The sequence below is a fragment of the Lactuca serriola genome, chromosome 7 (genome assembly GCF_051521515.1).
Source record: "Lactuca serriola cultivar US96UC23 chromosome 7, Lser_US96UC23_V15, whole genome shotgun sequence".
In the NCBI taxonomy this organism is placed as follows: Eukaryota; Viridiplantae; Streptophyta; class Magnoliopsida; order Asterales; family Asteraceae; genus Lactuca; species Lactuca serriola.
The window spans coordinates 99,539,879-99,553,100 of record NC_136414.1 but is presented as its reverse complement, the minus strand read 5'-3'; the positions used below and the strand labels follow the sequence as shown (position 1 = coordinate 99,553,100).

The 13,222-nt window shown below is 44.8% G+C and overlaps 1 protein-coding gene across 1 annotated transcript; it reads left to right on the top strand.

The window, feature by feature from the left end:
* Positions 1 to 10,080: 10,080 nt before the first annotated feature.
* Positions 10,081 to 12,857, top strand: LOC145062546 (uncharacterized). The gene has a single exon (XM_079010133.1). It carries the CDS (start codon positions 10,273 to 10,275, stop codon positions 12,439 to 12,441), a length of 2,169 nt encoding a protein of 722 aa, XP_078866259.1. The 5' UTR covers positions 10,081 to 10,272; the 3' UTR covers positions 12,442 to 12,857.
* Positions 12,858 to 13,222: the final 365 nt, after the last annotated feature.

The window sequence follows — 13,222 nt, the reverse complement described above, 5'->3', positions numbered from 1 at the left end:
AATGGGACGAAGGAGGCCAAGTTAAGGTGTTTAAATAGGGTGCAAACCCTCGGATTAGGGTTTTTGTCCAGACAGGGCCTACTCGCCAAGTCCGGGACCCGACTCGTCGAGTCCATTGCTTAAACCCCACGTCTTATCCCGCTTCTACTCGGTGAGTTTGTCCTTCAACTCGCGAGTCCAAGGCCAAAATGCAAAATATTTTAAAGAATTTAATAGAAGAATACGTACCAAGAACCAGGTGCTACAAATCTCCCCCACTTATTTTAGACTTCGTCCTCGAAGTCTGCTGCTCGATCCTGAAACAGCTCGGGGCAATGCTCCATCATCTCTTCCGCCGGTTCCCAAGTCCACTCCGACCCCTTTTGGTGCTGCCATTGTACCTTCACAAGTCCCACTCTTGTGTTCCTCAAATCCTTCGACTTCTGGTCGAGGATTGCCACCGGTCGCTTAATGTAGTTCAGGCTGCCATCAACCTAAATGTCCTCCAAAGGCACCACTGCGGTGTCGTCCACCAGGCACTTCCGCAGTTGAGAATCATGGAAAGTGATGTGTATCTGACTGAGCTCGGCTGGCAAATCCAACCTATACGCCACCTTGCCCACCTGGGCTATAACCCTGAACGGTCTGATATACCTGGGGCCCAACTTGCCCCGCTTCCTGAATTGAATAACACCCTTCCATGGCGATACTTTCAGAAGAACCATATCCCCGACCTGGAACTCCAGGTGTGATCGACGCTTATCGACATAACTTTTATGCCGACTCTGAGTAGTCTGCAGTCTGCTACGAACCTGTTGAATCAATCACATGGTCTTGAGCACCACCTTGGTACTCCCGATGACTCGCTGACCGACCTCGCCCTAACAAATTGGGGTCATGCACTTCCTCCCGTAGAGCATCTCGAAAGGAGGGCGGTCAATACTCGCGTGGTAGCTGTTGTTATACGAAAATTCCGCTAATGGAAGATATGTATCCCAACTACCACCGAAATCTAAGACACATGCCCGAAGCATGTCCTCGAGAGTCTAGATAGTCCTCTCGCTCTGCCCGTCCGTCTGGGGGTGGAAAGCGGTGCTGAAATGGAGACGAGTACCCATCTCGTCCTTAAACCGCTTCCAAAACCTGGAAGTAAAACGAACGTCTCGGTCCGATACTACCGAAACTGGCACTCCATGTCGTGCCACCACCTCGTGCACATAGATATCGGCCAACTTCTCGGCCGATATGCTTTCCTGAATCGGTATGAAATGCGCGCTCTTGGTCAATCGATCCACTATGACCCTTATCGAATCAACTCCACGTGTGGTCATGGGAAGCTTAGTGATAAAATCCATCGTGATGTCTTCCCATTTCCACAGCGGTATATCCAATGGCTGCATCTTGCCGTGTGGTCTCTGGTGTTCGGCCTAGACCTTCCTGCAGGTCAAGCACCACTCCACGTACCACGCCACATCCTGCTTCATGCAGGGCCACCAATAGTCCATACGAAGATCCCTATACATCTTCGTCGCCCCGGGATGAATGGAGAATCGAGATTTGTGTGCCTCCTCCATCAAAACCTGGCGTACGCCCCCGTGGTATGGCACACACACCCTACGGTGTAGTGTCAGTAATCCTCTGCTGTCATAGTCGAAGGAGGAAACCTACCCCACAATCCGCTCACTCTTCCGATGTTCCTCTTTCATGGCCTCCTGCTGGGCCTCCCGAATCCGCTCCAAAAGCGGAGTCACCACCGTCATCCTCAGGCAGATATCCCTAATCGGCGCTGCCTTGCGGCCAAGCGGGTCGGCCACCACATTGGCCTTCCCCAGATGGTAAAGTATCTCACAATCGTAATCCTTTACCACGTCCATCCACCGACGTTGCCTCATGTTTAGATTCGGCTGATCCATGAGGTACCTCAAGCTCTTATGGTCTGTGTAGATGGTACAACGAACCCAATAGAGGTAATGACGCCAAATCTTGAGGGCGAACACAACAGCCCCCAGCTCCAAATCATGTGTCGGGTAATTCGACTCGTGAGGCTTCAGCTGCCTCGACGCGTAGGCAATGACATGCCCTCTCTGCATCAGCACTGTGCCCAACCCTGAGATGGACGCATCGCAGTACACAACAAAATCCTCCATGCCCTATGGCAGGGCTAAGATTGGCGCCTCGCATAATCTCTGTCTCAGAGTCTCGAATGCGGCCTGCTGCTCAGGCCCCCAGCGAAAGACCACGACCTTCCTCGGTAGCCTGGTCAAGGGTACGACTATCTTGGAGAAATCCTGGATGAATCTCCGATAGTAGCCGGCTAATCCTAGGAAACTTCGAATTTTGGATGGAGACTTCGGAACCTCCCATCTCATCACGACCTCCACTTTGGCCGGGTCCACTGAAATCCCGTTCTGGTTGACGAGATGCCCAAGGAACTGTACCTCATGCAACCAGAACTCACACTTGGAGAACTTAGCATACAATTTCTCCCTCCTCAAAGTCTCCAGAACCTCCCGCAGATGCTCCTCGTTCTCCTCCTGCATCTTGGAGTAAACCAAGATGTCATCAATAAACACTATCACAGACCAGTCTAACATCAGTCTACACACGCGATTCATGAGGTCCATGAACGCGGCAAGAGCATTGGTGAGCCCAAAGGGTATCACTACAAACTCATAATGGCCATAATGCATCCGAAACGCGGTCTTCTGCACATCCTCCTCTCTGACCCTCATCTGGTGATATCCTGAACGCAGATCAATCTTGGAGAACCAAGATGCTCCCTGTAGCTGGTCAAAGAGGTCATCAATCCTCGGGAGTGGGTAACGGTTCTTCACTGTTACCTTGTTTAGCTCCCGATAATCTATACACATCCGATGTGACCCGTCCTTCTTCTTCACAATCAGAATCGGGGCTCCCCAGGGTGAACTACTCGGTCTAATGAATCCCTTGTCTATCAGCTCCTGCAGCTGTGTAGACAACTCCTGCATCTCAGGAGGAGCCAACCGATACGGTGCCTTGGCTATCGGAGCCGCACCAAGGACTAGGTCGATCCTGAACTCCACCTGTCACTACGGAGGTATCCCAGGAAGCTCCTCTGGGAACACATCTGCATAATCTCGCACCACCGGAACCTCGCTCACCGTCGCCTTACCCGCCTCTCGGGTGTCCATAACATACGCGACATATCCTGCGCAACCATGCCGAAGGTAGCGCCTAGCTCTCGCTGCTGAACATACCACTGGCCCTCGCTATGGCCTCTCGCCCTGAACTACCAACTTTCCCCCACTTGGGGTCCTGATCTGCACCATCTGATGTGCGTAATCTATCACCGCCCCATTGGGGCTCAACCAATCCATGCCTATGATCACCTTGTTCCCTCTCAACGGAATAGGAACTAGGTCTACCAGATAGCGCTCCTCGAATAATCTCAACACACAATCTCGGAATACCGATGATGCTCACATCGATCGGTCATCAGCAATCTCTACCTTTAAAGGGCAATCCAACATGCCCAAAGGCTCAGAAAACTTCTTGCTAAGTGCAAGAGAGACAAATGATCGGGTAGTGCCCGAATCAAACAATACTTGCACCGGTATACCGTTCACATGGAACGATCCTAAGCAGAGCACATACATCATATATCAAAATCACAGCAGCGACTCATAGAACATAAATAAGAGATCATACCTATCACCACTTTGGGTGCAGCGCGTGCCTCCTCGGCCGTCAGCTGAAATGCCCGACTCCTCACCACTGGAGCCTCTACCTTGCCCTGCCGGCCATCTGTAATCCGCAGGGTCGCTAGAGCCGGCGCCTTCACCGGTGCTGCTGCTATCAACTGGGGGCAGTTGGCCTTCTTATGGCCCCTCTGGTTGCAGTGGAAACACAACAACTCAGATGTTTGAATAACAGGTGCAGGGGCGGTACAATCTCTGCTGAAGTGCCCCGTCTTGCTGCACTTGTAGCAGCCCGATGATCCCAATCTGCACGTCCACTCATGTGGCCTGCCGCATTTCCTGCAGCGGCCCTGTCCTGACTGGCCTTTCGGCCTACCATCTGATCCCTTGGGCTTCTTCCCCGAAGCCCCTGTCGTCTGCCCCTCCTCTACCTTCCTCTTCCGGACATGCTCCAGATCGATCTCCCTCTCCCTTTCCCTGGCAATCATGGAATCCAGGGTAGGGCAAACTGAAAAACTAACATGATCCTGAATGTCGGCTCGCAGCATGTCATGATAGCGGGTCCTCCTCATATCCTCATCCCCCGCATACTGGGGCACCAGCAATGACCTCCCAGAACTTGGCGGTGATCTCCGCCACAGTCTCCATAGTCTGCCTCGTGTCCAAAAACTCCCTAGCCAGCTGCTGAAGCTCTACAGCTAGTGCAAACTCTGCTCGGAACCGGGTCACAAAATCTGACCATATCATAGCCTCAACAGCCGAGGCTCCTAGAGAGTCACCAACCGACTCCCACCAATCCCTAGCCCAGTCCCTCAAACATCCTGCTGCAAATTGTACCTTCGACCCCTCGGGGTAGAAGCTGGTCAACTACGCAGACTCAATGTCTGCGATCCATCGTCTAGCCACAATGGGGTTCTTCGCCCCGTGAAAATATGGTGCACCACTGCCCCTGAAGTCTTTAAAGGACAGTGTGCGGGATCCCGACTGGCCAGACGCCATATCACTCCTGAACGCCCTAAGGCGATCCTCCATCAGCTCAACTATCCCTTCCTTGATCGACCCGAAGATGATGGGGGTCGACTCAAGGATGCCTCTCACGTAGCCTCTCATCTACTGGCTCGAAACCTGATCCTGAACCCGATCCCTCTCCTGAACTTCCAACTGCTGGCCTCGGACGTAGTACCACCATTCTTCAAATACATAATAACAACCGTTAGTGATACTGATACATCTTGAGGGATCACCTCCTCTACAAGTTCCCTAGTCTTGTCTCGGCCTTCCTCAGTTCGGGTATAGATCCTCTGCTTTCAGTAGTACGGGCTCATACTACCTTCCACATCTATCCATACCTTCCTCGAGGACTGCCTTGACTCCACCAGATCCCTTTTACCACTGTTGATCACTGCTATCCTCATCCTAGGCTTACCCTAGGGAAAATCTGTGACTCCACCCAATCCGGTCCTCAACTGCTGAAGGCCTCCTTGTAATGCCAATTAGTCATTACCTGAATACCATCACATGCAGTGAGGCTCGGATAATCCTTCAAGTAAAATAATCGTCCCTACAACGGTTAGACTCAAACGAGAGCTGCGCAATAGGGTCAAATCCAGCACTCTGAGATTATTCAACCCTAACCGCATGTGACATGACGTATTCACCTAATGGCTGACTCCCATCACTCAGAGTCCCACAAAGCACAAAGCAAGCAGCATTTGGATGTAGGAAAACTACTCAAGCGAATCTCTTCTCATAATGAGAGACTGCACTAGCATGCAATGCTAAGCTCATACTATCAGGCATAACCTACACAGGCTATCCTACTGCTATCTACTCAATACTAGCATGCAATTCTCATAAGCTGAAGCACATAAAGCAGGCACATAAGGCATCATTCCTAGATCCTTAGTCCTATTCTAGCATGTTGTTCTATTGAAACTGATAAACATAGCATAACATTGTATGGGTACTTTGGGGAATACTTACTTGAGCTCGGCCGGTCGCGCACATCACACACTTGTTCTTTCTCAAAAACTCTTCTGTCTTATTCTTTAGAAAACCCTTTTCTTATAAAATCTTTTAATCCCTCGATTTGAGTCTAGAAACCCCCGAAGGTGTGTCCGAATCCCTCAAATCAGGGCTCTGATACCATCTTGTAACGACCCAATTTTCACGTCCAAAAATTTCATTTTTAAATAAATACTTTGCAAAACATTTGTGAATAAACATCATTTGATCATATCATTTCATAAAACATTTTTCGTTTCTGAAAACCAAAGCTTGAAAACTTCCATAATGTCAGAGTACAAATCCCAGAACAATCTCATAGTGCGGAAAACGAAGTGTGTGTATGATGTGCCGCTACCGCGCCAGCTCCTTCCCCTTCGATGAAGAGGTACCTAAAACCAAAACTGAAAACTGTAAGCATGAAGCTTAGTGAGTTCCCCCATCGTACCACATACCATACAATCACATACATACTGCCAGGCAATTTTGGGGTGCCCGACCTACCCGGTACGGCCATTCTGGGGTGCCGACCTACCCATGCGGCCATTCTGAGTGTCGTCCTACCCGTCTCAAGCCATTCTGGGTGCTGACCAACCGATGTCAAGCTGTTCTGGGGTGCTGACTACCCTTCGGTCCTAACAACCGAACCTTGGGGACTATTCCACCCCCTACTACTACTACTATCACATATCATAGCATAACAATTTATCAGGCATATCTGGGGTGCCTGAGCTACCCTTCGGTCCTAACAACCTAACTCGGGGACTATTCCCTTCCTACTACCACTAACGCATAAACCAAATCATGCCAGCATATAAACATATCATCACATATTGTCAGACGTATCTGGGGTGTCCAACTACCCTTCGGTCCTAACAACCGAACTCTACTATTCTTGCATATAACATATCATGCTAGCATATAACATATCAGGTAGTAGCAAACCTAGATGATATCACAAAGACAATCATCTAACATACAACTCCTAGCGGTAGGTCGGCATTGTGCCCGTAGACCCACCGCTACTGGAAGGTAACTCACCTCATAGTAGCTGCTGATCTGCGCAGGAATCCTCTGACTGCTGCCGCTGCTGCTTTGGAACTCCTCTGGCTATAATTCCCACAAAACACTTAGTCATACACTGCTAACTGTTCTTAGGGTAAAATGACCATTTTACCCCTGAGACCAAGTCCAAGTCCAAGTCAAAGTCGACTTCCAGTTGACCTGACTCGCTGAGTTGGCTTGCCAACTCGCCGAGTCCTATCCATCCATTGTCTTCATACCCGTCTCCACTCGTCGAGTTAGGCGATGACTTGACGAGTTTTCCTTCTAATTGAACATCGACTGAATCTTCATCCGAATCGCCGAGTTGTATGAGCAACTCGTCGAGTTCATCTTCAACTGATCAACAGGTCTTGTCCTTGACTCGCCGAGTTGCATGAGCAACTCGTCGAGTTCATCTTCATCTATAAGAAGATTGCCTTGGACTCGCCAAGTCTGCTCATGCACTCACCGAGTCCCATGAATTTCCAGAACATTGGCTTAGTCCAGAACGTTGGGTCACTCCCCGGGACTCCCTAAAACCTTCCCACACTCGACTGGGTCCTTTTGACCCACAATTGACATGGGACAAAACCTTGGACTCGCCGAGTCCAAGAATGGACTCGTTGAGTCTGCCACATACTTTCACTAAATCTTCCATTTCTGATGTACAACTCTTGATCAAAGGATAGATCTATGCTTCTATAATCAATCTAGCACGTAAAGTTACAACCTTTACGTGCTTGCATGGGACTTTGAGCTCAAAAGGTCCTAAAACAAGCCCTTACAATGCATGGGGGATTCTTTGAGTGCAAAATCCACTCCTTTCTACCTTGTAACTCTTCTAAGGGCCTAGATCCGAAACATCAACCTCCAACCATGCTTGCAATCATGGTTGGTGACCAAAATGGCTTAGAAAAATCCTATAACTCCACAAAATGGGATCTATCAAAAGAACAAGCAAGGTATAGACTTTATACCTTCTGTAGACTGCAAATGATGCTAAAAAATGGATCCTTCTAGCCTTCTCTTGATCCTTCAAGATTTTCCTTCCTTCCTTGGAGCACAAAGTCACCAAAATCACTCCAAATGCATTAGATTGCTTCAATAACGGTTAGGGTTTGCTATGGGGGTCTTCTGGGAGCAAATGGGACGAAGGAGGCCAAGTTAAGGTGTTTAAATAGGGTGCAAACCCTCGGATTAGGGTTTTTGTCCAGACAGGGCCTACTCGCCGAGTCTGAGACCCGACTCGTCGAGTCCATTGCTTAAACCCCGTGTCTCATCCCGCTTTTACTCAGCGAGTTTGTCCTTCAACTCGCCGAGTCCAAGGCCAAAATGCAAAATATTTTAAAGAATTTAATAGAAGAATACGTACTAAGAACCAGGTGCTACATTAATCTCTGTCTCTCTCACAACGAGTGGAACTGGTCTAGGGTTTCTCACAGAGCGTTAAGGTGACAAGGGAGGCAAATATGAGGCTTAAGGTCCTTTAAATAGGACACTAACCCTGAAAATTAGGGTTTCATCAAACAGCTCCAACTCGTCGAGTTAGTCCCTCCAGCTCGTCGTGTTGATCATTAAACCCACGCGGCCAAATCCGTCCCTACTCGACGAGTTGGGGCCTCCAACTCGTCGAGTTGCTCAATTCACAAGCATTCAAATTAATAAAATATAATACCTGGGAGTCGGGATGTTACATTTTGAAGGCCACGTCGTAGTGAAGCCTCACCACGACATGGTGATGAGTTTTGGGCCATGGGGTTTAATGAACCACCATGACGTGGTGATTTAGCCGAGTTGTGGTGGTGGCTGTTGGGGAAAACCCTAAAGTTTAAGGGTTGAGCCTCCATCACTCCAAATCGTTCCTTGCAAACCCTAGATCCATTGTGTTTTTGGCCTTAAAGTGTATGTATTTGGTTCCTGTGAAGGAAGAAGGTGGTGGAAGAACACATTGGGAGTCCAAGACAAAGAAGATCGAAAAGTTTACCTTCCTCTAGCATCTCAAGAAGGTATAAAGTCTTCATATTTATGAGTTAATGGATGGATCTATGGATTTTGCCCACTTTTCTCTATGTCTTGTTCCCTTGGATGGTTGATGTTCATAAAGCTTGCAACTTTATGAATCTCTAGTACATTTTGAGCATTTCTCTCTTTGGATCTAGTTTAGAATTGAGTTTTGAGGTCATGCATGGAATCTTGGCCTTTTTGCCCTATTTTTGACCTAATAAGATTTTAAGACATGCTTGTTTGAAAAGCACCGATTTTTATGGTGTGTTTGGTGTTAGAGACTCTTTTGAAGCTTTTGGTCAAGTAACCTTTTGGATTGGATGATTATTGCTTAAGCCATGAAGTGTTTTGGATCTTAAATTTGAGATCTATACATTATGGAGGGTTCTATTGGATAAAGTTGGAAACTTTATCCATCTAGACCCTTTTTTCGAACCAAAGACCCTTTGGAACCGAAGAAAGTGGCTGAATGCATTAAGCTGCTGAAAACCCTGTTACCACGACGTGGTGGCAGGGCAGGTCGCGACTATTTTGTTGTATTCCACACCACGACGTGGTACAAGGGTACCACGACATGGTGGTCAGTTGAGTTGACTTTTCTTGACCTTTTTGACCGTTTGACTTAGTTTGACCCAAAGGGTATTTTGGATTATATTTAAGAATTTGTCTTTTGATGGTTAGGCATCGGTTAGAGCTAAGGTTCAGAGTTGGGACCTCATTAGCTATTGTTCAGATTCTGTGGTGAGTCTTCCTAACTGTGTTTAGCGGGTCGAAGGCACCAATGCCGACCCATGGTTTATTATGATAAGATGCTAGATGTTCGTGTGACTTTCGCATGTGTATGTGTTAGTATGCTTAGTGGGTGGGGCCCGATGGATATTTTGTATGCTATTACTTGTTATAATTGTATGTATGTATGTTGGGCGAGGCCCGTTATGCGAATTAGGGTAGGGCCCGTTATACTCGGTGGGCGGGGCCTGTTATGCGAGTTAGGGCAGGGCCTACTATACTCTGTGGGCGGGACCCATATTATGAGTTAAGGCGGGGCCTGTTATACTCATCGTCCATTATACGTGTGGAATGTGGTATTTGGGGGAAACTCACTAAACTTCGTGCTTACGGTTTTCAGTTTATGTTTCAGATACTTCTGGTGCAAACGGGAAGAGTTCGGGGTAATTGAGTGCACACACGATATAGTTCTACATTTTCATGATAACTCTGATAATTTGTGATGTTTTGATACACTTGATCTTTTTTGAGAATTATGTTGATGTTTTAGGATAATGTTTTATTAATTGAAAAATGAAACTTTTTTGGAACCTTACAAGTTGGTATCTCATATTTAGTTTGAGGGTTCGAGTATCTATCTCAAAATAACGTTCTTTTAAGAAAATGGTTTTCTAATACAAGAAAAAGGTGAGCAATCGACTGAGTTAGGGTTCTGTCGCTACTCTACTCGTCACTTCCCTTGTCCGCCATCAATCCTTAACATTTCGAGAACACATTGATACCTGTAAGTGATTTAATGGTCTACACCAGTTGCAAGTGCTCATGAGTGCCTTCCATGATTGCCAAGCTCCCATATTTGAAACTTCCTGGCAGAATTTCGTTAGGGGCTCACTTAAATGCATATCTTTCTTCAGTATCTGGTGCCAATTACATCCAAACAAACCCTCGGACTGATCAAAACCCACCGAATTCCGCCGAATATGAAGCCAAAATCCAATCCTTGAAGAGTAAGCTTCATCCCGAAACCTTAATTCATATACTGTCTTCCACAAACGATTTGAATTCTTCTTTGCGATTGTTCAAATGGGCCTCCCTACAGAACCGGTTTCAAAACACCTCTGATACGTATTATCACATAATTATGAGGTTGGGAATGGCTTCTAGAGTCGATGAAATGGAGGGGTTTTGTAATGAAATGATGAAAGCTCGATTTCCGGAATCAGAACAAGCTCTCTTACGACTACTTGATAACTTCATTACCTATCATAGGCTCGATGAAGCTTTACGGGTTCTTTCTGTACTCAATTCATTCAGCTATAAGCCCTCAATTTCTTTTGTTAATCGCTTATTAGGTGCTCTTGTGGAAGAGAAGAAAGGGCTTAAGTCTATTCTATTTGTATATAAAGAGATGGTGAAAACAAACATTCTTCCATCAATCGAAACCTTGAATCACCTCTTGGAAGCTTTATTTGATGCAGATCGGGTTGATGCAGCTCTAGATCAATATAATCGAATGCAGAAGAAGGGATGCTGCCCAAATAGCCGAACTTATGACATCATGGTAAGTAGTCTTATTGGCAAAAACCTCATGGATGAAGCTCTTCTTGTTTTAAATGAAGTTCTGGATAATGTGTGTGATCTTGAATCGAAGTTCTTTTCCCACATCATACCCTTATTGTTTAAAAACAATCAACACAAAATCGGTCTGAGATTGTTTGAAAAGATGAAAACTTCCAAGATTCTCTCAGATGTATCCATTTATGAGACATTGATACATTATTTCTCCAAGAACTTATCCATGGATGATGCCTTAAATCTTCTCCAGGAGATGATAAATCTTGATTTGAAGCCATCAGATTGTGTGTTTCTTGATTTGGTTAATGGGTTTTGTACATTGAACAAGTTTAACGAGGCAAAAACATTTCTTGAAGATAATCAAGTTACAGAAGCAAATCCATATAATGTTCTTCTTAAATGTTACTGTGAATGTGAATCTGGTAATTTTCTTGAAGCGATTGATTTATTTCAAGAAATGATGAAGAAGAACATAACCAACACTCTTTCATGGAATATTTTCATAAGCCATCTTACCAAGAATCCAACAAGTAATACCCTTTATAAAGCTCTCAGTAGAATGATAGTTTCCGGTTCTACCCCTGATTCCCTCACTTATTCCGCTCTCATTATCACAAAATGTAACCCAAAAGAAATCAATCATGCCCTCAACTTATTTCACCATGTTCGTGAAGAACATTGGGTCATAGACTCTTCTTCTTACGCCACTCTAATCGAAAACCTCTGCAAAAATAACAAGATTTTAGAGGCCATAGATGTGTTTCACTACATGTCATTAAACAAATGCACGTTAAATCCATCTTCTTTCAGTATTCTGATCATGAGATTATGTCAAAATGGGAAATTAAACAAAGCAATTGACATGATTCCACTTGCTTATTATTCCGGTATGTATTGTTCTAATTCAGATTACAATATCATCCTGAAAAGTCTCTCCAAAATCCCAAAAAAAAACTATCTTTTGATTGTTTTTGCAAGAATGGTGATAGAGGGTTGTTGTCTAGATTCAGAAGGTTATAACGAGCTCATAAAGAGCACAATTGAGCATAATCAAGTGACCAAATGTGGTTTCTTTCTTAATAAAATGGTGGATGAAGGGTTGTGGCCTAGTATGGAAATATTAGAGGATTCGGTTTCATTTTTGGGGCGAAATTGTCATTTGCATATGGTTTTGGAGATGATTAATAAGTTGGTTTGTGAGTATGAAGTGGTGAATCCTAAAATTTATGGGGTATTGATAAATGGTCTTTGGAAAGAAGGGTATAAAGATGAAGGGCGGTGGTTATTGGATGTGATGTTGGAGAAAGGTTGGGTCCCGGATGGTGGGACCCATCGGTTGTTGATTAATTCGGGTGGTAGTGAAATATTGGTGAAAGGTGACACGCAAGATGAAATTGGTAACATACTTTCTGAAGGTTTTGGTGAATGATAATGTCACACAGATGAATAGACAGTCTTGTTCTGTGTTTGATATGTATTGGACTGATACTATGTTAATGAGACAAAAATTTACAAATGTTGTTTGTAAAGAATACATGTTTGCATATTTACACATGGGATTATAGATTCATTGAAAAAGTTAGATATTCATAATGTAGTGGATTAAATAACAAATCTTGTCCCTTTTGTTTAACTGATTTTTTAGGTCCTTTTGGAATCTTTTTGTAATTTTGGTCTTTATTTCGTGGTTGTATGGTGCACAAATTCTAGAACTAATACTGTTAATAGATCAAGAACATCGTTGTTGATGGTTCTTTGAAATTTTCTTAGAAGTTTTGCTTGTAATGAACGTTATTGTGAAGGATCCTTATATTCAAATATTATTGAATTACAATATTTTGTTAATTCGGGGTGTTATATGTTAGAGACCAAACATGCAAATTATCTCTAAAATCATATGCAAATGACAATATAAGTTAGAGACCAAACATGCAAATTATCTCAAATCATAGGGACCATTCGTTACTTTGAGTCTTTGACACCTTCATATTTTATGTGAAATTCCGAATAAGTAACAAAGCAAAAATAAAATTGGTGTTTATGAGGATGTCAGCGATGGATAGATAGTAACATTTTGTTTTTGCCAATATTGTCATATGAAGGAAGTAGATGTGGATTGTAAAAGCATCGGATCAAATGATTTACCAAAGTCAAAAGTCAAAAAAAATAAAAAATAAAAAAAATAAAAATAAAAAAAAACTAAGTTTTTG